The 26,098-nt window shown below is 36.2% G+C and overlaps 1 protein-coding gene across 1 annotated transcript; it reads left to right on the plus strand.

Annotated features, from left to right (window-relative positions):
• Positions 1 to 3,941: 3,941 nt before the first annotated feature.
• On the plus strand, positions 3,942 to 23,432 carry LOC125674361 (uncharacterized). Its single transcript, XM_048911494.2, has 2 exons — positions 3,942 to 4,063; positions 20,248 to 23,432. Exon 2 carries the CDS (start codon positions 21,075 to 21,077, stop codon positions 23,430 to 23,432), a length of 2,358 nt encoding a protein of 785 aa, XP_048767451.2. The 5' UTR covers positions 3,942 to 4,063; positions 20,248 to 21,074.
• The last annotated feature ends 2,666 nt before the right edge of the window (positions 23,433 to 26,098 follow it).

The following is a 26,098-nucleotide window of genomic DNA, read 5'->3' on the forward strand; positions in this document are numbered from 1 at the left end:
ATCCCCCCTCCCCCGGAAGTCTGGCTCTAGAGTAAGCTTTCCCCCAGGGAGAAGGCTCAATCTAGAGCCAGACTTCCCCCCAGAGCCAGCCTTCCCCCCGCAGAGGTCTGGCTCTAGAGTGAGCCTTCCACCGCGGAAGTCTGGCTCTAGAGTGAGCCTTCCCCCCGGAAGTCTGGCTCTAGAGTGAGCCGTCCCCCTGCGGAAGTTTGCCTCTAGAGTGAGCCTTCCCCGGAAGTCTGGCTCTATAGTGAGCCTTCCCCCTAGCAGACCTATTCTAGAATAAACCTCACCCCCATGGAGAAGACTCATTCTAGAGGCATAAAACCCTATTGAAGTCTCGCTCTAGAGGGACACCCCCGCTTCATCCCCTCCTGCGCAAACTATGAAATAAATTTTAGTTTATCGGACAGGGAATTACTTACCTACCTACATACCTATACCTACCAACCTACCTACTACCTATACCTACCTACCTATACCTACCTATCTACCTAACTGTCCCGTGGGGATCCGGGTTAGAATAGGTCCTCAGTACCCCTTGCTTATTGTAAGAGGCGACTAAATGGGGCGGTCCTTCGGATGAGACCGCAAGAACCGAAGTCCCGTGTCACAGCGGGTGCGGCACGATAAAAGTCCCTCCCTGCTCGGTGGCCATAGACGCCGAGCATAGGCCTAAATTGTCATCTCTTCACCGGCAGTGGTGACGTCTCCATATGAGTGAAATATTCTCGAAAGGGACGTTAAACAATATTCAATCAATCTACCTACCTACCTCTCTACCTACCTACCTCTCTACCTGAAGTTTAAGAGCATAACCGATATTTGTACGAAGATGAGAAGAAACAAATTCGAAATTTCCTCATTTCATTTTTTAATCTTCTAAAACTAACCAGGGCATAGGTATTGTGTGGGACAAAGTTCAAGGTCTATAGGTCAAACAAAGTGACTCATTAATTCCAATGTGTTTTATTCACCGTTTTCTTCTCTTGAGTTTAATGAACGACTTAAGCAAAATCATTTAATGCCCTGCTGAAAAAGGTCTTGATATCTAAACAATCTCCATAAAGTGATAGTAGTTTACCAGGAATAAATGAAGGAGGAAGTCCTGCTATGGGGGGAAGTCTGACTCTACAACTAGTGATACAGTAGGTCTTCCCACGGGGAAGTCTGGGTCTAGAGCCAGGCTTCCGGAGAAAGGCTCACTTTAGAGCCAGGCTTCTGGGGGGAAAGTCTCATTATGGGGGAAGGTTCACTCTACAACACCAGCGCCACCCTAATTTTTTTCTATTTTAAGGTTAATCGTGATCCCTTCTTTTAAAAAATGCAATAAAGAAGCAATAATTTATTCCACTCCCAGAGCAATAAATGACAAAATCTTTTGATTTGTTGAATTGCTTTCATTGGGAGAACTTATACATTTTCCTCCAAAACCCTTAAAATTAGCCTCCGAAGGACCGTCCCATTTAGTCGCCACTTACGACAAGTAAGGGGGTACTGAGGACCTATTCTAACTCGGATCCCCACGGGATTCTAAAGTGGAAGTTGTATACTGATCATATGAATAATGCTTGAATGCTATCTGTCCATATAAGTGAAAGAGTTTTGAATTTTAATGAACTATCCGGCATTTCTTCAAACTATTGAACGTTTTCCTATTAATTAAAGATAGGTTGAATTCAATAGAAAAGATAGGTTAAATTCAATAGATGTAGATGGATTCAATTCAGTTAGAAATGGGTCAAATATCTTATTGAAACAGACCCATCATTTGATAGAATACAGCCCCCCCCCCCCTAAAATTTTCAAATTTAAGGTAAATCGTGATATCTTGTTTAGAGTACTACTAGTAAACGATAAAAGAAGCAATAATTTCTTCCACTCTCGGAGAAATAAATGACAAAATTTTTTGATTTCTTGCATTACTTTATTTGGAGAACTCAATTTTTTTTTTTTTAAAAACTCTTAAAATTTGCGTCATTTTATTAATTTCACCTCATAAAAAATGATAGAAAATTGTACAAATGACTAAATAGGAGACACATTTCTAGAGATAGGCTAATGAATTGAAGATCGTATCAAATACTTAAGTATATTGTGTTTAGAAATATTTTATATATTTGAAATATTTTAACGTATGTCTGATTCATTAAACCCATTTTCAAACAATTGGACATTATCATAAAGAATTAAAGATGGCTATTGTTCAATAAAAGATAGCTTTAAGCATATGATCTTAAAGTTGGTTCAATTAAATAGTACCAATTGGATTAGATGTGTTCAATTAAGTTCCAGACAATTAAGTTCAAATTAAGTTCCAATAGTGGAGAATTAAAGATGAGTTTGATTCATTGATAAGTAGATACAATTCGTGAATTAAACCTTTAAATCTTTTGTGGATATGTTATAAAGTAAAAACAATCTTTTTAAGTTAACGTTACGTATCTTGAATTCACCATTAGAGAGAGGTCAAATTATTGGATCTTATGGTACCTGGGAGAGAGAGAGAGAGAGAGAGAGAGAGAGAGAGAGAGAGAGAGAGAGAGAATTAAAAGCAAAGAATGTATAAAGTTTTGGAGTATGAATCAGAATAAGGACTCTCCAATTCCTAACTGGCATTGAGCTATTGATACGACTGAAATGCAGGGAAGAGAAAAGAAAATAACTTTTTCAACACACACTCGGGATATGGTAGGACATTGCTAGTAAGTTAAACCATGTCAGAAACCTGTATAATTCTGTTCCCCAGAGAACCTAGCAAGACATCCGATTGAAGGGTCACCTCACTAAACAATGTTTCATTATTCAATAAATCAGCTGTCAAGACGGTTTTTCGTAAGAGTTACCTCTCTTATGATGGAAACTACGTAAATTTGGAACTGATGTCAATGTCAAAAATTTAGATAACTCTTTACATACAGATATTGTTCACGCTTGTGATTGTTTAGTTTTCGGAGAAAGCTGAACTGAAGAGGCTCCTGTAGGAATCACAACATAATTAATGTGTAGGTAAAATGTAGCTTTAAAATCCACAGTCTGTGACGATCATGGGGACTGCAAACTCTCCCTTCATTGGTTGATTATGATTAATAAAAATTGGTCTTTTTCTTGTCATTAAAGGTTCTTCAACCCCCCCCCCCCCCCCTTACTGTTCAAGTCGCCTTGATTGCAGGAGTATTTCTCGCTAATTTCGAGCCCTGAATGATTATATACTCAATGTCATGCTTAAATCTATTGAATAATTCTTGAATACCCGTGATCTAAATTTGATCAAATATAGTCAACATGCATATCTTGAAACACATGTATTTATGTCGTCTCTTTCTGTGTAGGGAAGGGGCGGTTTAAGTTTTTAGATGTCGTATCCAATCTCTTTGTGATTGAATCACAATAAAATACGTTAAAACCAAACAATGTGTAACTCACGATGCGTTGATAGAAATACAACAACAGCGTAAATACTTGTTAAAAGTTCTTGTTTATATTTCATCAATGTAAGTCCATTAACGTGCACAGTTAATTGCACAATAAATAGTATAAATTGAAATGCCCTGTAACAAACAGAAAGCCGCATATCAAAATGACATGAAAATGTACATCACGTCAAATATATATACAGGGGCGGATCCAGGAATTGCGGTTACGGGGGGGGGGGGGCACTTTATGAAGCAGGGGGGTCTGGGACCATTGACATAGATCTATTCTTAATTTCTCAAGGACCCCATTGGAAATAAGTAATATTACTTTTGCTTTAAATGGGTTATTCTAGATAGATTGTGATATACATGTATGTACATAATGCAGCAGTGATAATACATGTATCTTGTATGTGATGACAATACTGTGATAAATGACTGTGGTAACATCTGGTATGTAAGTTTTATACAATTGACATGAGTATTTATTTATTTTCTGATGATGTTTTATACAAAATGATTGTTCTGCTTGAATAAAACTACTACTACTACTATCTCATATCCGGAGAATGTTTGTAGGGGGTGAATGTTACTCATGAAATCACTGATGTGCGACAAGTCAATTTAATTTCCAGTCAACACTCAAAGGAGTAAGTACGAAATTACTTTTTGATTTCAAATAACTATGATTCTATTTGTGTGTAATAAGATTAATCCTCGGTACCTAACGGCACCTCTTTTTTGGGATAGGAGGGTTTGACTGTGTAGCGGTCAGTCGGATTCGATCGCCGGTGGCCAGTTAGCTCAGTTGGTAGAGCACCTGACTAGAGATTCAGGAGGCCCGGGTTCGAATCCCGGTATGGTCCGTTGCATTTTCTCCCTTCCTGTTACAACTGTTTTGACACTATTTTGATCTACTTGGTCACCTGCACCTAGATTTTGATTATTTCTCAGGATCTTTTAGATTTGAATTATGTATGGGTCTTATTTTTTAGTATATTAATATCCGCCGTATTTCACACCTTGAGTCAGCGTAATGACAACACAGTTCAACAGACAACGATATTTATTTAACAACACACATTGAAGAAAAATAAACAAACAAGAGATTAAAAAATGATATAAGAATGGTAAGGGAAAAAAAATCCGGTCTCTGACTGATAGTAATAGTTTTGATAAACCAACTCCCACCCCAGGGTATGGACAAGTTACCCTACCTAAATTTGACGGAAGGGGGGGGGTGTAAGTAGATTGGAAACCCTATTTCAATTATATATTTTTGTTTGCCGAACTCCTAACTTTTAGGTTTTGGGGTTCTAAAATAATCTAACAGGAACCATCAGAAAAAGACAAGACCTGCTAAATGCCTTAATAAGCCTGGATCTAAAATGAGATACTGACAGCAAGTTAATGTTTTCTAAGTCCCCCAACTAAGAAAAATCAGGGTATTTATACTAAATTGGGATAATAGAAAATCATAACTTTGAATATATTGAATAGAATACTGAAGACATGAACTTTACCCGTATTTCAGTACCACCCATAGAGGTTAAATTATGTACTTCCGGATAATTATCCAATGGGAATTAAAGTTCCGAAAGTTAAAGATTGTTTTGATGATTGAACACGTGAGCATGCAGGAACTGTCAAATAAGACTTACATGTACGTGTAAATAAACAACTAATTCTAAAATGAAGATAGTACAACGTCAGTGACAGGCAAATATACAAAATAAAACATCATTAATATGCATATAAATTCATTCCTGCTACATATGATTGATGTGAGAATGAGAGAGAAAACTGCATTACTTATAGAGTCAATACATTTAAAAATTTCAGTGCATTACTTATATTGTGAATATCTAAAATTTCAGTGCATTATCTATAGTGTGATTATTCAACACTGAGGTCAATAAATAATAGAGGAAGAAGATACCTATTAAGGACATACGACACCCCGACACCTTGTTATAGAATTTTGTAAAACTATTTGCAAATCTTTTGATATTGCTAAAAACCCATATTTACCACAAAATATTCTTATAAAACCACCTTTATTCTTACGTTATTCACAAATTTCAATGGGGAAACATTACCCAAAGATTGAAGTCTTTCAAAACGTCTATTTTTCATGAATTTACATTGTACTTGTTTTGATCAATAACAGACATTACTTTTAAAAAAATGATGATCTCATGTAAACCATAGTAAAACTCCACTTTGTTGATGCGTTTAATATTGTGGGATTTCCTATGACTTAATACCGGTAAGTTATACGTGTCTTTGTGAAGGTCTTCTTAAAATGGCATGACATAATGTACATGTAACACGTAAGTATGGTGGGCCATATTACAATAAAATACTTATTAAATTTTGATTTCATAAAACCGAATACATGTAAATGTACTTGAATATTCTTATCGTTACTGGTATGTAAATTAAAAGTTTTGCATTTCTAAAAGACGATGTGTCTCTGGCATTCATTTTCTGTATAAATCCCATTACTAACCCCAACCCCAACCTTTTCATTCAAGTTGTTGCTCACACAATATTAACCCGACACACACCTCTCCATATCTCTCTCTCTCTCTCTCTCTCTCTCTCTCTCTCTCTCTCTCTCTCTCCATTTTTATTACATGTACCTTGCTCAACGAACTCGGTTGCCTTTTGAAAACCCTTGTTCGACATATCGTGAGCAAATTCTAGTACGTCTTGGTACAAATAGTAATCTGTAAAATTTCACCAATACAAAATTATAAGTTCTATACGTATTTTGTGCAAAATAAATAAATAAAATAACAACTTGTACACGACTTGTCACTTTTAGTTTCAGAAAATGTGAATTAGACATGGTCTGTCAAGAACTTTTATAGAATTACAAGGTCATTTCCAATTTTTATCAACCCAAAAGACGATAAAATATTATCTGCGGATTAAAAATTTTAAAACAGGGTGGGATTACTTCTCCATATTTGCCAAGATAGAGGATTATTATGTTCCCCAAACAAAGTTTGGGAACATATTGTTTTTACTCTGTTTCTTATTATTATTATTAAGGTCTTCCGTCTCCTGCGGAAGACCTTACTATTATTGTTCGCGTTCTTCTTCTTCATTATTATTATTATTTTTATTATTAACGTCTTCCGTCTCCTGCGGAAGACCTTACTATTATTGTTCGCGTTCTTCTTCTTCATTAAGGTATTCCGTCTCCTGCGGAAGACCTTACTATTATTGTTCGCGTTCTTCTTCTTCATTATTATTATTATTTTCCTTGGTAGTACACGCGTTTTTCTCAGTCATTTCTCGATCGATTTTCACGAAATTTTCAGGAAAGATGTCTTTTGGTGACGAGACTCTGCTTGCCAAATTTCGTGCTTGACGTCACTTCCGGTCAGGAGTTATCTCTCTTTTAGTGACTTTTTGAAGGGCCTTGTTGTCCACACATCTCCTCCGTTAGTTTTGAAGCTAGAGTCTTGAAATTTCTACACAAGATAGAGTAAACATTTTAGAAGATTTGTGGGGGATTCGATTTTACCGGAGGCGATTTGCCTAAAGGCTCGCCTGGACCTGAAAAAATGGATGCCAAAATTGTTCGCCGATTTCGGCGATTTTTGACCTTTGATCTCCAATATCTTTTTTCTTGCAAATATTTTGTTAAGACATGTAGAACAAAAGTTGTGCACATTTACGAGATCTTTTCGAAAATATCAAGATTTAGGGGCTAGCCCCTTCAATTAGGGATCTAGAAGGGCTCAAAGTCTAGATCAAATATCTCAAAAATCGTTAATATTTTGGTATAAGTCAAAGAACAAAAAATGTTCATCTCAACAATCCAAATCTATTCATATAAAAATTTAGGTCATATGTTACGTAATAAGGGATTTTAAGGGCCAAAACCATAATTTTTTTACCCCTTGTATCTCGAAAACGACAAATATTTTGAAAAGCAATAAAGAACAAAAGTTGTTCAGAATGATGATCTGAACAATACGCATATTTCGTTTTTACCCTATGTGGCCCCGTTAGGGAGCTACAGTTTGGCCCCTAAAAATTACTTCTAGAAATAACTCGAGAACGGTAAAGAATTTCTAAATACTTGTTGAACAAAAAATGTTTGAAATGTCATGACCTTTCTTACGATATCAAGCAAAAGGGACTGACCCTTTAAATTAGGGGCCCATAAGGGTCCAAAGGTTGATGAGAATATCTCAGAAACTATTCATATTTTGTAATAAGTCATTGAAGCGGAAATGTTCATCTCAACGAGCTTGTTCTTATCAAATCAAAAAGTAGGTCATATGTTACGTAATAAGGGATTTTAAGGGCCAAAATCATAAATAATTGACGCCTCATATCTGGAAAACGACAAATATTTTGAAAAGCATTATTGAACAAAAGTTGTTCAGAATGATAATCTAAACAATATGTACATTTCGTTTTTTCCCTATGTGGCCCCGTTAGGGAGCTACAGTTTGGCCCCTAAATATTTCTTGTAGAGATAACTCGAGAACGGTAAAGAATTTCTAAATACTTGTTGAGCAAAAAATGTTTAAAATGACAAGGCCTTTCTTACGATATCAAGCAAAATGGGCTGGCCCTTTAAATTAGGGGTTCAGAAGGGTCCAAATGTTTTTGAGAATATCTCAGAAACTATTAATATTTTATAATAAGTTGTAGAAGCGGAAATGTTCATCTCAACGAGCTTGATCTTATCCAATCAAAAAGTAGGTCATATGTTACGTAATTAGAGATTTTAGGGGCCAAAATCGTAAATATTTGACGCCTCATATCTTTAAAACGACATATTTTTTGAAAAGCATTATTGAACAAAAGTTGTTCAATGTGTCATAACCTATCGATCAATATCAAACAATGGGTCTGTGGGCCTCATGGCTCGCCTGTAGAGTCGATTTTTGTCGATATCAGTCGATTTCAAAAACTTGTAACTGGTAAATATTTTGTACGGACATATTGAACAAAAGTTGTTCAGTTTATCGAGATCTATCGATTGATATCAAGAAATAGGCCTATGATCTTAATGGCTCGCCTGTAGAGTCGATTTTTTGTCGATATCGGTCGATCTCAATAACTTTTTACAGGTAAATATTTTGTAAAGACATATAGAACTAAAGTTGTTGAGTCTATAGAGGGCTAACAAATGACATCAAGAAATAGGCCCGAGGGCCTTATGGCTCGCCTGGAGAGTCGAATTTCAAACGAATTTCACCGCAACTTTGCTTCAGAAGCTTATGATATGAAAAATTGATTATATCTAAAGTGTCTTAAAGTCGGAAACTAAATTGGGACTCATTTGTCTTTTCTTTTCTTTTTTTTTTAACTCCGAGTGCATCAACAAATCGGACGGAAGACCTACTCGTTGCTCGCAACGAGATCGTGTCTAGTTAGGGCTTTCCACCTTTCAGTGGAAAGTCCTATTGTTATTGTTCTGTTTATTAGGGCTTTCCACCTTTCAGTGGAAAGTCCTATTGTTAGGGCTTTCCACCTTTCTGTGGAAAGTCCTATTGTTATTGTTCTGTTTATTATTATTTTCCTGCCGTCAAAAAAAATCTTCGTCTTAAGACTTATCGAAAAACTTTATAGTCCATCATATAGTACTTCTTGAGAAACGAATACAGTTCACCCTGCGTAATTGAACTTTGACCCCTTACGGAGTTATTTGACCTTTCGCAGAAATCATTGTTAGCACTTCTACTTTGTAACCGTAAATGATAGGAGGATGAAACCTTTTCTAAAACACAGAGGGTAATTAGTAGAAGCGAAGAATTTCAAATGAAGGGGTTCGGTGTCCCCTAAGGGGAGTTAATGCCTCTTTATGTTTTGCGATTTATTCGTAAAACATGTCGAGCTTGAGCACGGTTTGTCGTAGAGACATGGGACCAACTGGAATAGGATCGGTGACCTTTGACCTTGAAAATTAGGTCAAGGTCAAAGGTCAAGGTCATCAGAAAAGAGGAAAAAATAGCACTTTTTATACTCTCTTTCCTGCTTAAGATAGCGTTGAAATATTATATGGATAAGTATTGACTTCTTGATTGGTTTTGATAGTATGCATTACAACTTTGAACTCTGACCCTTCTGTGAATTTCGGAGACTCGCGTCGAAAACCTTGTTATCGCTACTCCTACTTAACGGAAAGTCATAGAGACACGAAACCTTCGCTAATGAATTCACAGTAAAACCCTCTTGCAAAGAAAAAATAATCAAAGGGATACGAAAACCCTTAAGCATAGTTATTGCCCCTGAAAGTCTCCAATATCATTATCTAAGCCTATAACTTTTGTATTAATAGAGATAGAGACATGGGACCACTTTCATTAAGACCGATGACCTTTGACCTTCAAAATGAGGTCAAGGTCAAAGGTCAAGGTCATCATCAAAATTAATTTTTTTCCATTTTCAAGGTCTTTCAAAGTATTTTTAGCATTGAGAAGTTAACCGAAAGTAACCGAAAACCCATAAACAAATTATTGACCCTGAATGTCTTGATTAACATTTTTTAAGCTTATAGCTTTTACATTAATATAGATAGAGACATGGAATCACTTGGATTAAGACCGATGACCTTTGACCTTCAAAATGAGGTCAAGGTCAAAGGTCAAGATCATTGAGAAAATTATTAAATTTTCTAAGTCGTTTTGAGTTTCGTACATCATCCTAAATATTCTTAAATATCTATCTTTAAATCATTGTAGGTGGAAAGCCCTCTAATTGTTCGCGAACAATTAGGATCACTAGTTAGGGCTTTCCACCTTTCAGTGGAAAGTCCTATTGTTATTGTTCTGTTTATTATTATTTTCCTGCCGTCAAAAAAAATCTTCGTCTTAAGACTTATCGAAAAACTTTATAGTCCATCATATAGTACTTCTTGAGAAACGAATACAGTTCACCCTGCGTAATTGAACTTTGACCCCTTACGGAGTTATTTGACCTTTCGCAGAAATCATTGTTAGCACTTCTACTTTGTAACCGTAAATGATAGGAGGATGAAACCTTTTCTAAAACATAGAGGGTAATTAGTAGAAGCGAAGAATTTCAAATGAAGGGGTTCGGTGTCCCCTAAGGGGAGTTAATGCCTCTTTATGTTTTGCGATTTATTCGTAAAACATGTCGAGCTTGAGCACGGTTTGTCGTAGAGACATGGGACCAACTGGAATAGGATCGGTGACCTTTGACCTTGAAAATTAGGTCAAGGTCAAAGGTCAAGGTCATCAGAAAAGAGGAAAAAATAGCACTTTTTATACTCTCTTTCCTGCTTAAGATAGCGTTGAAATATTATATGGATAAGTATTGACTTCTTGATTGGTTTTGATAGTATGCATTACAACTTTGAACTCTGACCCTTCTGTGAATTTCGGAGACTCGCGTCGAAAACCTTGTTATCGCTACTCCTACTTAACGGAAAGTCATAGAGACACGAAACCTTCGCTAATGAATTCACAGTAAAACCCTCTTGCAAAGAAAAAATAATCAAAGGGATACAAAAACCCTTAAGCATAGTTATTGCCCCTGAAAGTCTCCAATATCATTATCTAAGCCTATAACTTTTATATTAATATAGATAGAGACATGGGACCACTTGCATTAAGACCGATGACCTTTGACCTTCAAAATGAGGTCAAGGTCAAAGGTCAAGGTCATCATCAAAATTAATTTTTTTCCATTTTCAAGGTTTTTCAAAGTATTTTTAGCATTGATAAGCTAACCGAAAGTAACCGAAAACCCATAAACAAATTATTGCCCCTGAATGTCTTGATTAACATTTTTTTTAAGCTTATAGCTTTTACATTAATATAGATAGAGACATGGTATCACTTGCATTAAGACCGATGACCTTTGACCTTCAAAATGAGGTGAAGGTCAAAGGTCAAGGTCATCGTGAAAATTATTAATTAAATTTTCTTGGTCATTTTGAGTTTCGTACATCATCTTAAATATTCTTAAATGTCTTTTTTTTAAATCATTGCAGGTGGAAAGCCCTCTAATTGTTCGCGAACAATTAGGATCACTAGTTATTGTTCTGTTTATTATTATTTTCCTGCCGTCAAAAAAAATCTTCGTCTTAAGACTTATCGAAAAACTTTATAGTCCATCATATAGTACTTCTTGAGAAACGAATACAGTTCACCCTGCGTAATTGAACTTTGACCCCTTACGGAGTTATTTGACCTTTCGCAGAAATCATTGTTAGCACTTCTACTTTGTAACCGTAAATGATAGGAGGATGAAACCTTTTCTAAAACATAGAGGGTAATTAGTAGAAGCGAAGAATTTAAAATGAAGGGATTCGGTGTCCCCTAAGGGGAGTTAATGCCTCTCTATGTTTTGCGATTTATTCGTAAAACATGTCGAGCTTGAGCACGGTTTGTCGTAGAGACATGGGACCAACTGGAATAGGATCGGTGACCTTTGACCTTGAAAATTAGGTCAAGGTCAAAGGTCAAGGTCATCAGAAAAGGGGAAAAAATAGCACTTTTTATACTCTTTTTCCTGCTTAAGATAGCGTTGAAATATTATATGGGTAAGTATTGACTTCTTGATTGATTTTGATAGTATGCATTACAACTTTGAACTCTGACCCTTCTGTGAATTTCGGAGACTCGTGTCGAAAACCTTGTTATCGCTACTCCTACTTAACGGAAAGTAATAGAGACACGAAACCTTCGCTAATGAATTCACAGTAAAACCTTCTTGCAAAGAAAAAATAATCAAAGGGATACAAAAACCCTTAAGCATAGTTATTGCCCCTGAAAGTCTCCAATATCATTATCTAAGCCTATAACTTTTATATTAATATAGATAGAGACATGGGACCACTTGCATTAAGACCGATGACCTTTGACCTTCAAAATGAGGTCAAGGTCAAAGGTCAAGGTCATCATCAAAATTAATTTTTTTTCCACTTTCAAGGTCTTTAAAGTATTTTTAGCATTGATAAGCTACCTGAAAGTAACCGAAAACCCCTAAACAAATTATTGCCCCTGAATGTCCTTATTAACATTTTTTAAGGTTATAGATTTTACATTAATATAGATAGAGACATGGGATCACTTGCATTAAGACCGATGACCTTTGACCTTCAAAATGAGGTCAAGGTCAAAGGTCAAGGTCATCGTGAAAATTATTAATTAAATTTGTTTGGTCATTTTGAGTTTCGTACATCATCTTAAATATTCTTAAATATCTTTTTTTAAATCATTGCAGGTGGAAAGCCCTCTAATTGTTCGCGAACAATTAGGATCACTAGTTAGGGCTTTCCACCTTTCTGTGGAAAGTCCTATTGTTATTGTTCTGTTTATTATTATTTTCCTGCCGTCAAAAAAAATCTTCGTCTTAAGACTTATCGAAAAACTTTATAGTCCATCATATAGTACTTCTTGAGAAACGAATACAGTTCACCCTGCGTAATTGAACTTTGACCCCTTACGGAGTTATTTGACCTTTCGCAGAAATCATTGTTAGCACTTCTACTTTGTAACCGTAAATGATAGGAGGATGAAACCTTTTCTAAAACACAGAGGGTAATTAGTAGAAGCGAAGAATTTCAAATGAAGGGGTTCGGTGTCCCCTAAGGGGAGTTAATGCCTCTTTATGTTTTGCGATTTATTCGTAAAACATGTCGAGCTTGAGCACGGTTTGTCGTAAAGACATGGGACCAACTGGAATAGGATCGGTGACCTTTGACCTTGAAAATTAGGTCAAGGTCAAAGGTCAAGGTCATCAGAAAAGAGGAAAAAATAGCACTTTTTATACTCTCTTTCCTGCTTAAGATAGCGTTGAAATATTATATGGGTAAGTATTGACTTCTTGATTGGTTTTGATAGTATGCATTACAACTTTGAACTCTGACCCTTCTGTGAATTTCGGAGACTCGCGTCGAAAACCTTGTTATCGCTACTCCTACTTAACGGAAAGTCATAGAGACACGAAACCTTCGCTAATGAATTCACAGTAAAACCGTCTTGCAAAGAAAAAATAATCAAAGGGATACAAAAACCCTTAAGCATAGTTATTGCCCCTGAAAGTCTCCAATATCATTATCTAAGCCTATAACTTTTATATTAATATAGATAGAGACATGGGACCACTTGCATTAAGACCGATGACCTTTGACCTTCAAAATGAGGTCAAGGTCAAAGGTCAAGGTCATCACCAAAATTAATTTTTTTTCATTTTCAACGTCTTTCAAAGTATTTTTAGCATTGAGAAGCTAACCGAAAGGAACCAAAAACCCCTTAACAAATTATTGCCCCTGAATATCTTGATTAACATTTTTTTAAGCTTATAGCTTTTACATTAATATAGATAGAGACATGGGATCACTTGCATTAAGACCGATGACCTTTGACCTTCAAAATGAGGTCAAGGTCAAAGGTCAAGGTCATCGTGAAAATGATTAATGAAATTTTCTTGGTCATTTTGAGTTTCGTACATCATCTTAAATATTCTTAAATGTCTTTTTTAAAATCATTGCAGGTGGAAAGCCCTCTAATTGTTCGCGAACAATTAGGATCACTAGTTATTATTATTATTATTTTCCTGCCGTCAAAAAAAATCTTCGTCTTAAGACTTATCGAAAAACTTTATAGTCCATCATATAGTACTTCTTGAGAAACGAATACAGTTCACCCTGCGTAATTGAACTTTGACCCCTTACGGAGTTATTTGACCTTTCGCAGAAATCATTGTTAGCACTTCTACTTTGTAACCGTAAATGATAGGAGGATGAAACCTTTTCTAAAACATAGAGGGTAATTAGTAGAAGCGAAGAATTTCAAATGAAGGGGTTCGGTGTCCCCTAAGGGGAGTTAATGCCTCTTTATGTTTTGCGATTTATTCGTAAAACATGTCGAGCTTGAGCACGGTTTGTCGTAGAGACATGGGACCAACTGGAATAGGATCGGTGACCTTTGACCTTGAAAATTAGGTCAAGGTCAAAGGTCAAGGTCATCAGAAAAGAGGAAAAAATAGCACTTTTTATACTCTTTTTCCTGCTTAAGATAGCGTTTAAATATTATATGGGTAAGTATTGACTTCTTGATTGGATTTGATAGTATGCATTACAACTTTGAACTTTGACCCTTCTGTGAATTTCGGAGACTCGCGTCAAAAACCTTGTTATCGCTACTCCTACTTAACGGAAAGTCATAGAGACACGAAACCTTCGCTAATGAATTCACAGTAAAACCCTCTTGCAAAGAAAAAATAATCAAAGGGATACGAAAACCCTTAAGCATAGTTATTGCCCCTGAAAGTCTCCAATATCATTATCTAAGCCTATAACTTTTATATTAATATAGATAGAGACATGAGACCACTTGCATTCAGACCGATGACCTTTGACCTTCAAAATGAGGTCAAGGTCATAGGTCAAGGTCATCTTCAAAATTATTTTTTTTCCATTTTCAAGGTCTTTTAAAGTATTTTTATCATTGATAAGCTAACCGAAAGTAACCGAAAACCCCTAAACAAAGTATTGCCCCTGAATATCTTGATTAACATTTTTTTAAGCTTATAGCTTTTACATTAATATAGATAGAGACATGGGATCACTTGCATTAAGACCGATGACCTTTGACCTTCAAAATGAGGTGAAGGTCAAAGGTCAAGGTCATCGTGAAAATAATTAATGAAATTTTCTTGGTCATTTCGAGTTTCGTACATCATCTTAAATATTCTTAAATGTCTTTTTTTAAATCATTGCAGGTGGAAAGCCCTCTAATTGTTCGCGAACAATTAGGATCACTAGTTATTATTATTATTCTTTTTTTTTCTCCTTACCGATTTTTGTGCAGAAGATTTCTCGGAGATGGCTGGATCGATTTGCTTCAAATTTTCAGGATTGATGCGTTGCCATTTGAAGTTTGTACCGCCGTTTCAATTGTCGAAAAATCACTTCCGGTTGGAAGTTATCCCCCTTTTATCGATTTTCAGATGACCATTTTGTCCAGACAAAAACTCAAAAACGATAAAAGCTAGAGTGCTGAAATTTTCAGTGATGTTAGACGACATGTTGTAGTTGTGCACCTGGGTTTTAAAAATTTCCGGAAGGGCGTAGTATGGAAGCTCGGTAGGGGTCGAAAATGGAGTTTTAAAAAGTGTCCAATTTTTTTCCACGTTTTGAATCATAACTTTTTACTCGTACATATTTTGTTTAGACATATATAACAAAACTTGTACAGTTTATTGAGATCTTTCGTGCCATATCAAGAAATGGGCCCATGGGCCTCATGGCTCGCCTGAACAATTGAATTTCTGTTACAATGATTAACTTTTTTCTCACGAAACGTTTGATAAGACATGTAGAATAAAAGTTGTTCAGTTTTGCAAGTTCTATCTAATGATATCTAAAAATAGGCCTCCGGGCGTCATGGCTCGCCTGAACAGTGGAATTTGTATCACAATTAATAACATTAATAACTTTTTCCTCGAGAAACTTTTGACAAGACATGTAGAACAAAAGTTGTTCAGTTTCGCAAACGTTAACTAACGATGTCAAGAAATAGGCCTGCGGGTCTCATGGCTCACCTGAACAGTTGGGTTATTGTTGCAATCTATAACATTTTTGTCAAGAAACTTTTAATAAGACATCTAGAACGAAAGTTGTTCAGATTTGCAAGATCTTTCGAACAACATGATGAAAAAGGCCAACGGGCCTCATAGCTCGCCTGAAGAGTTTGATTAGTGTCACAATCAATAACTTTTTTCTGGAGAAACTTTTGATAAGACATGTAGAACAAAAGTTGTTCAGTTTCGCAAGCGTTAACTAACGATGTTAAGAAATAGGCCTGCGGGTCTCATGGCTCACCTGAAGAGTTGGGTTATTGTTGCAATCTATAACATTTTTGTCAAGAAACTTTTAATAAGACATCTAGAACAAAAGTTGTTCAGTTTTGCAAGATCTTTCCAACAACATCATGAAAAAGGCCAACATACCTCATGGCTCGCCTGAACAGTTTGTTAGTGTCACAATTACTAACTTTTTTCTCGAGAATCTTTTGATAAGACATGTGGAATAAAAGTTGTTCAGTTTTGCAAGATCTTTCAAACGATATCAAGAAAAAGGCTCACGGGCCTTATGACTCGCCTTAACAGTCTGATAAATGTCGCATAACTTTATACTCGTAAATATTTTGTTTAGAGATATATAACAAAAGTTGTACAGTTTATTGAGGTCTTTCGTGCCGTATCCAGAAATGGGCCAATGGGCCTCATGGCTCGCCTGAACCATTGGATTTCTGTTACAATGATTAACTTTTTCCTCACGAAACTTTGATAAAACATGTAGAATAAAAGTTGTTCAGTTTTGCAAGTTCTATCTAATGATATTTAAAAAAAGGCCTCCGTGCGTTATGGCTCGCCTGAACAGTGGAATTTGTATCACAATTAATAACATTAATAACTTTTTTCTCGACAAACTTTTGACAAGATATGTAGAACAAAAGTTGTTCAGTTTCGCAAGTGTTAACTAACGATGTTAAGAAATAGGCCTGCGGGTCTCATGGCTCACCTGAACAGTTAGGTTTTTGTTGCAATCTATAACATTGTAGTCAAGAAACTTTTAATGAGACATCAAGAAAAAGGCCCACGGGCCTTATGACTCGCCTTAACAGTCTGATAAATGTCGCAATCAATAACTTTTTTCTTAAGAAAATTTCCATAGGACATGTAGAACAAAATTTGTTCAGTTTTGCGAGATATATCTAGAAAGATATAAAAATAGGCCTCCGGGCGGCATGACTCGCCTGATCAGTCGAATCTGTATAGCAGTAAATAACATTATTAACTTTTTTCTCGAAAAAAAGCTGACCCCTTTAATTAGTTGCCGAGAGGTAGAGAGAGTCTTTAATTTATAACATTTAAATATCAATATTTGTAAAACATTACCAAAGCTAAATTGTACGTTTAGACAATATATTTGTATCATTATTTATGAACGATAATGTCAGTCAAATTCTTATCTAATCACATCTAAATTTGGACGGAAGACCCACTCGTTGCTCGCAACGAGATCGAATCTAGTTATTATTCTTTTTCTCCGGTACTTTTTTGTCCGGTAGTGTTCTCAGAAACTACAAAAGGGATCGATATGAAACTTTCCAGGATGATAGTATAGCGTTTGTAGATGTGCATAGTGATAGTCATTTTGTTTGCACGTGCATGCACGCGCGCGCACGTGCATTGCAATTTTGGTACAAAAAATGGAAAATCAGAATATTGAAGGAAGCGATATAAAACCTAAATAGGATGATAGTATATCATTTGTACATATGAAAAATAATAGTTATTTTGCCAGCACGCGCACGCATGCGCGTGCACGAGCATTACAAAATTTGTACGCTAACTTTGCAATCAGTCTAACTTTTTTGTTGTTCATTGAAATGGCTTGAAATTCATATCATAGGTAGATATTGAGACCCTTAACTGATTTACATGGTCAAAATTACCAATTTGCACGCGCATGCACGTGCGCTTCATTTTGATTGGATAATGCTAAAACGTTTGTAACTCTCTTATTTATGAAGCGAATGAGATGATATTCACAGCATATGTAGACAATATGTGTATCTATATGTTGGTGCAACAAAAAATGCCAACGCACACGCGCATGCGCGTGCAACGTTTTTTAAATGTTCAATTTTTAAAGGACGATAACGTTTTTGTTTTTCATCAAATTCTATTCATATTAGGGGTTTAGATGTATCTTGGTACTCCTTACAAATTGCTGTGGTTAGAATTACTGCTCAGCACGTGCATGCACGTGTGCTGATTTCTGATTGGACGATTTTAAAATCGCTATAACTTCCTTATATTTGGTGGAAACGTTATGAAATTCATACTGTGGGTATATGATACAAATGCCTGTTGAACGACATCAACAAAAATTCGGAATCATACACGCATGCGCGTGTATGCACGTGTAATGCTTTCTTTCATTTCTTGGTACTGAAATGACCATATTAAACGTACTACATGTAATTAAAGGCTAAAATAAAATGATTTTTTGCTATAGATTCACAAGGACATCACATTTTATTTGGGGGAGGTTTGGGGAACATATGTAACGGTCCCCGTTACAATTAGAACTAGTTATTTTTATTATTCTTTTTCTCCGGTACTTTTTTGTCCGGTAGTGTTCTCAGAAACTACAAAAGGGATCGATATGAAACTTTCCAGGATGATAGTATAGCGTTTGTAGATGTGCATAGTGATAGTCATTTTGTCTGTACGTGCACGCACGCGCGCGCACGTGCATTGCAATTTTGGTACAAAAAATGGAAAATCAGAATATTGAAGGAAGCGATATAAAACCTAAATAGGATGATAGTATATCATTTGTACATATGAAAAATAATAGTTATTTTGTCAGATATATTTCTGATATATTTAAATGGTTTTCGTAGGAACAGAAAGCTCTTTACCGGAAGTGGTCTAACGGAAGACCTACTCATTACTAGTAATGAGTTTCTAGTTATTATTAAGGTCTTCCGTTTCCAACGGAAGACCTTCTAGTGATTCTACTGTTTTTCCTTATTATTAAGGTCTTCCGTTTCAAACGGAAGACCTTCTAGTTATTATTGTTATTATTTTTTTTTCCCTTTCGTCTCCGAGACCGTTGGATGGATTTTCCTGAAACTTTCACAGGTTATAGGGAACGATGGTACCTCGAGGCATTTTTTTCATTTTTTCAAAATTCACTTCCGTTCGTCAGATACGTCCGATTTTCCGGTTTTTGAAAGAAACTTTGTCCGGGGGTAAACTTGAAAACCACTAAAGATAATCGAATGAAACTTTCAGGGATGATAGATCTATATTCTCTATAGTGCATGCACGTAATATTTTTTGTCGCCGTCACTTCCGGTCGTCACCGGAAGTGATCAAATAAATCATCAATTTCAAACTTTTTTCTTTCAAATTGAAACCTACTTTGGTTTACTATATCTCGTTCTAATTCTCAAAAAATGTTGACCCCACCGGAAGTTGAATCTCCAACTTCCGGTTATATCAAAGAAAGACTATTCATTCTCTCATTTTTCAGTGCCATAAATCTCGGTCATGAAACTAGTTAATGAGTTGAGTTTTACATATATTATAGTCACTATAAATGTCTAGAGCAACGTCAAATATTTTTGTAAAATTCACTTCCGGTCGGCAAATACGGCTTATGAGCTGTTTTCGTTGTCAATCGTTTTTCTCAGAAACGGTAAAAGATAGAGTCACCAAAATTTCAGAGTTAATAGATCTCACTTTGTAAGGGTGCAGTAGGGGGGTAAGAATGTCTATAATTAAAGCATGGAACACGATCTTTCAACAGTCTTTAAAATGTTAAGCATAAAATATTACACATGGCTTGAATAAATGGCTAGCGTCCTCGTCGCGGTGCCGGGCGTCACACCTTCACATCGTTAGCCTCCTTTCCTACACCACCAATTAAATTGACGTTCATTTATAACGGTGATGCCTTTTTGATATATACAAAAGTGCTACAAAAGTGAACGTGTGATGGCAGATAGCCATTTGTCCCAGTGGACTGGAAAATTTTGTTACAATATTTATTTGTTGTTTTATGCCCCCATGGAAAGTTTTACATTTGATTTGACACAGTGATCGAAATTCGAACCGGGCTTTCCGAAACGAGTGATATAACCACCAGGCCACAAAGTGTCTTCATGATTAGAACAAATATAACATCGGTCACAAAAACGAAGATCTGTATGCAGTCGATGATTTATTAGTACCTAACATGCAAATGTTAAGTGCACATTATTTCTTCTTGCGTAAAATGGTATCTAACATCTGTTTCTTATTTCAGGAAATGGACACAATTGATGCTACTCTGTTGCAAATTGTTGGGCTGTCATATAAGATGCAACAAGAAGGAAAGATTAGTGCTACACATATGGCAATGTTAAATACACTCTCTGAGAAAGTGACAAAGGAAATCAATGAAATAAAGAGTGAATTCAAAGTACTTGAACGAAAATTGACAGCTTCCAGAAAGAATGAAGCTTTTCTGAAAAGAAAATTTAAGGAGGAAAGAAAGGAGGTAGAGGCTTTGAAAGCTAAAAACCAGAAACTAGAAGAAGAGTCATCCACTCTCCAATCTCAATGCCAGGACCTCAAGAAGGAGCTAGATTCCAGCTGGCTGGAAGACGTTAGTGTCGGAGACGAACATACACTACTAGAAAATAGAGGAACAGGAAATGGGAGGAAAATAAGTGAAAAGGAAGACATTTGATATGTGAAGGACAAACAGAACAAGAAACAGACAGAAAACAATGACCATGACTTTGTACACTATACTGTATTTTTGCTATGTATCTGAAATGTATTGGCATAATCTTTATCAAACAAGATTTAGTGTTTTGACATAAATATTTTTGAACAAACCAAGATATATCTATATTTTAGAATTGTAGTTGTCAATTTTTGTAGTAGACTAATAGCTTTCAGATTTATAAAGCTTCTCTGAAATACATTAACGAATATAGTCTGTCAAATAAATTTCCTATAATACATTATTCTTTTAAATGACGGAGTATTTCAGAGCAGCTTTAGGAGACACGCGTACATTGTGAGTGTCTCCATTAAGGAGGAAAATTACAATAAAGATTTTTTTTCAGGTAGAGCCACACGAGTATGACCAAAAGAAAGAAATCCTACTCTGGTAGAGGGAAAAGGGATAAAGACAAGAAAAGAAAACGTGAATTACGGGATGGTGCCGCTCCCAAACAGAAGCCGACAGACAGTGTTAGTGCCCAACGAAAAACACATGAACATGACTTTAACATTGAACTTGCACATCCATCAATGTTTCATCAGACATCTCCAGATGGGAACTGCTTTTTCAACGCCTTATCATTTGCACTCACTGGGACAGAAGATCACCATTATGAATTTAGAACAAATTTATGCAATTACATTGCTATGCATGCACAAGACTTGCGGGCATTTCTGCCACCTTCCTTTAAAGGTGATGCACAGCGATATTTGATGAAAACATCGATGAGAACCTGTGGGACTTGGGCGACAGAAACAGAAATATTTGCAGCTGCTTATATGTTAAACATGAACATTTATATTTACACGAAGTATGGGTGGCAGTGGCGTTGGATTCAACATTGTCCAAATCAAGATGAAACTGTTGGAAATATATACCTTTATCATCGCAACTTGAACCACTATGATGTCGTTCTCGGTGTCCAACAGCAAAACATTAAAAGCCTGAAACGAAGACAAATGTATTTGGAATGTAAAGAGAATGTGAAGAGACGTGAAAAATTTAACTACCACAATGATTTTACTCACAGAGAGACAAAGAAAACTCGACAGAAAGAAAATTATCACAAATATTCAATGTTAAGAGATAATGTGAAGGAAAGAAACAAAAACTATGGTCATAAGAAATACAATTCAAATGAAGCCTACAAACACAATAAAAAAGTGTCCGTTTTAAAAAATGAAAACCGAAAATATCGTGAAAATAAAGAATTTCAGGGAACCAAGATAAAAGCATCGAATGTAAAATACAGAAACAACAAAACCACAAGAAACAGAGTGAAAGATGCCTCCAAAGAAAAATATCGACAAAACCTCGGCTTCCAACAGCACGTGAAAGATGCCTCCAAAGAAAAATATCGACAAAACCTCGGCTTCCGACAGAGCGTGAAAGATGCCTCCAAAGCAAAATATCGACAAAACCTCGGCTTCCGACTGAGCGTGAAAGATGCCTCCAAAGCAAAATATCGACAAAACCTCGGCTTCCAACAGAGCGTGAAAAATTCCTCCAGACAAAAATACCAGCAAAATTTTAACTTTAGGCAAAGCGTGAAAAACTACTCCATTTTGAAATATAAAGAAAATAAATATTTCCGACAAATTGTTCGGGCTTCCTCCTTAAAACGTTATGCATCATCGCCTCTTTTTCGCTATAATCTAAAGAAGAAACTTCTTCAACAATATCACAGTTATCCAAGCATACAGTTAAAGAAAAAACAGTCAGTGAAAGAAAGGAGGAAGTTATTACAAAGTGCACTAAAAACGTTCCTCCATAACATCAAGCAAACACCAGTATATCCATGCATTGTCTGTGCGAGAAAACTGTATAAATCTCAGGTAAAACATTGCAAAAGATCAAAATATCTAGATGGAAAGCACCCAGATAATGCAAAGAAGTGCTTGATTGGACAATATACTCGGGATTCTAAAGAATGGATATGTACTACATGTGACAGACATTTATGCTCCGGCAACACTCCACCTCAGTCGCTTGCAAATGGTTTACATCTTAAGGCACTTCCTGAAGAATTGAGCACTCTTAATACCCTTGAAAGACAACTTGTTGCTCTTCGTATTCCATTCATGAAGCTTCTTTCATTGCCAAGAGGTGGACAGAAAGGAGTAAAAGGCCAGATTGTAAATGTACCATCAAATATCAATATCGTAACATCTTCACTGCCTAGAACAATATACGATGCTCAGATGGTAACGGTAAAGCTTAAACGAAAGTTCTCTTACAAAGGTCATCACCAATACGAATGGGTTAATCCAACAAAAGTTGTATCAGCAGTAAAATATCTCGTGAAGAACAATAAATGGTACTCCAATATAACCTTAAACGACAATTGGTTCGATTCCAACATTGATTCGGATGTAATAATGACTGACGCACAAAATGATAGCACAGACGAAGAAATTTCTGCAGAAGACTCAAAACAAGATAATGTACAGGCTCATCCTGTAGAAACATGTTCAGAACCACTTGATTTGGGACAGGAATATTTAGATACCAACAGTAATGTACTTTGTTTGGCCCCTGGAGAAAACCAGACACCTCAGAGTATTTTTCAAGAAAAAGGAGCAGATGCAATGGCATTTCCAGCCCTTTTTCCAGATGGAAAATGTGGATTTTTTTCATCAGAGGCCACTCAAACTTTCGCCAACAAAATACTTCAATGCACGTTTGTTTTGTGCCGACGACCGATTTGCAAAAGATAATCAATATATCTTTTACGCTCAATTCATGATAGAAATAAACAACATCAAATCAAACATCTCAATTGCTTTGCGTAAGGGAAAAGAAAAAACAGATGATGGAAAGAAAGTAACGGCTTCAATGCTCACCGACGCAGAAAATTTGCAACACATTTTGAAATCCGATTCTGGATTTCGTTTTCTGCAACCTGTACGTGGATCTCCACCATATTGGCAGAGGACTATGAAAGATTTATATGCAATGATCCGTCAATTAGGAATACCAACATGGTTTGCTACATTTTCGGCAGGAGAAACAAGATGGGATGAGACTATGGATGCTCTGAAATCCCAAAATGATAAAAGAGCGACAAAAGACATTGAATGGACAGAAAAATGCCATATCATAAGGGAAAATCCAGTAATGTGTGCAAGATTGTTTAATAATCGAGTTCAACGACTCTTCACCGATCTCATAATGTCACCAGCAAAACCAATTGGAGAGGTAGTAGATTTTTTTATAGGATAGAGTTCCAACAGCGTGGATCCCCACATATCCACTGTTTATTATGGGTGAGGTATGCACCAAAACTTGAAAGCACTGACGATGAAATATGTAATTTTGTGGACAAATACATATCATGTCGATTACCAGAAAAAGAAAGATTCCCAAAACTTTACGAGATTGTAAATGCTGTTCAGGTGCACAATAAATCTCATACAAAATCATGCAAAAAAAATTCAACAACATGTAGATTTAACTTCCCAAAACCACCAATAAAACAGACGTTTATTGCTAGAGTTGTTGAAGAGAAAGATATCAATGTTACTGATAAATGCACGAATATGCCTACTCTTGAACAGATTGATAACATATGCAAGGGCGCATCAGACAAATCTCCCAAAATGAAACTGAGGGACGTAAGGAGCGCTATCAATTCTTTAGAAAATGAGGAAATTGTAGTACTAGATGAAATTTTGAAAACTTGCAATATTACATACTCCGAATTTGTTGACAGCTTAAAAGCTACAGCAACGAGAAATTCCATTTTTCACAAAAGAAATTTATCAGATACCTGGGTGAACAATTATAACCCAACCCTTCTCAGAGCTTGGAATGCCAATATGGACATTCAGTATGTAATGGATCCATACTCATGTGTAGCCTATATACTCTCCTACATCAGTAAAGCGGAAGCAGAAATTGGTGAACTACTTGCAGCTGCAAAGAAAGAAGCGCGAGAAGGAAATAAAGATGCAGCGTCTGCAATGAAGGAAATTTCGCACGTATACATTCATAATAGAGAAGTGTCAGCACAGGAAGCTGTTTATAGAGTATGTAGCATGCATCTGAAAGAATGTTCACGACAGGTTGTGTTTATTCCAACAGGAAATGATGCGTTTAAAATGAGTCTTCCACTGACTGCTCTAAAATCTCGAAAAGGGAACTGTGAAAACGTATGGATGAAATCTATCATTGACAAATATTATGCTCGCCCTGACAAGAAAGAATTCAATGAGCAATGCCTGGCTGAATTCTGCTCCTGTTACTCAATTCACCCAGCATCAAGGCCTCCAAAGAGAACGAAAACAACAAGCAAGCTACAGGTATACGAATTACAAGACAACCTTGGATACATTAAAAAAAGAAAAGCCGGGAAAACCGCAATTATTCGCTATCCTCGATTCAATCGCCTGAAAAATCCCAAAGACTATTATTTGACTTTGATGCAATTATATATGCCACACAGGGGACCAATAGAGAAGCCTAATACATTTCAAAGCTTCGAGGAATACGTTAAACATGCAAAACTTGGAAAACGACCAGTGTTAGAAATTATTAACCGAAACAGAGCTATGTTTGAGAAACATGTTGAAGAATTAGAAAAAACATGGGACGATGTTCAGGAGGGACGCATTGGGGAGGATTCTTGGACAGCAGTTGCTCCAGAGAGCGAAACAGAGCGATTAACACTTCAGAATGAAAAGAAACAAGTAATCATTGAGGAGGAGGAGGATGAAGTCTCACCAGATATAGAACTTTTAGCAACATCTGAAAAACAAAATAGCATTGCCTCTGGCGTCATCGAGTATCAAAGACCGAAATCATCTGCGAAAGAAATTCAGAATTCTCTCAGGAATATGAATGACATGCAAAGACGAGTGTTCTATCATGTTCGAGAATGGGTTTTCAACGTTGCATGGAAGAAACACCCCGATCCATTTCACACATTTGTGACAGGGGGAGCAGGAACAGGAAAGTCACATCTTATCAAATGCATATATCACGAGACTACTAGAATACTCTCTAAAATAGTCGACAACCCTGATGCACTGACGGTCCTTATAACAGCTCCAACTGGAACTGCTGCTTTCAACATAGGAGGCATGACTTTGCATTCAGCATTAAGTATCAGCAAGAATATAAAACTGCCTTACACGCCATTGGGGGAAAATATTTTAAACTCTTTAAGAACGAAGTATGAGCATTTAGAGCTTCTCATCATAGACGAGATATCAATGGTTGACCATAAACTTCTGACTTACATTCATGGTAGGCTCTGTCAGATAAAACAATCGAAGAAAGTATTTGGCAATGTTTCAATTCTTGCAGTGGGTGACTTTTATCAACTTCCTCCTGTTAAAGCATCACCACTCTATAAGATCAAGGATTCTGTTATGATGGACCT

This window comes from Ostrea edulis, chromosome 3 (genome assembly GCF_947568905.1).
Source record: "Ostrea edulis chromosome 3, xbOstEdul1.1, whole genome shotgun sequence".
Taxonomy (NCBI): Eukaryota; Metazoa; Mollusca; class Bivalvia; order Ostreida; family Ostreidae; genus Ostrea; species Ostrea edulis.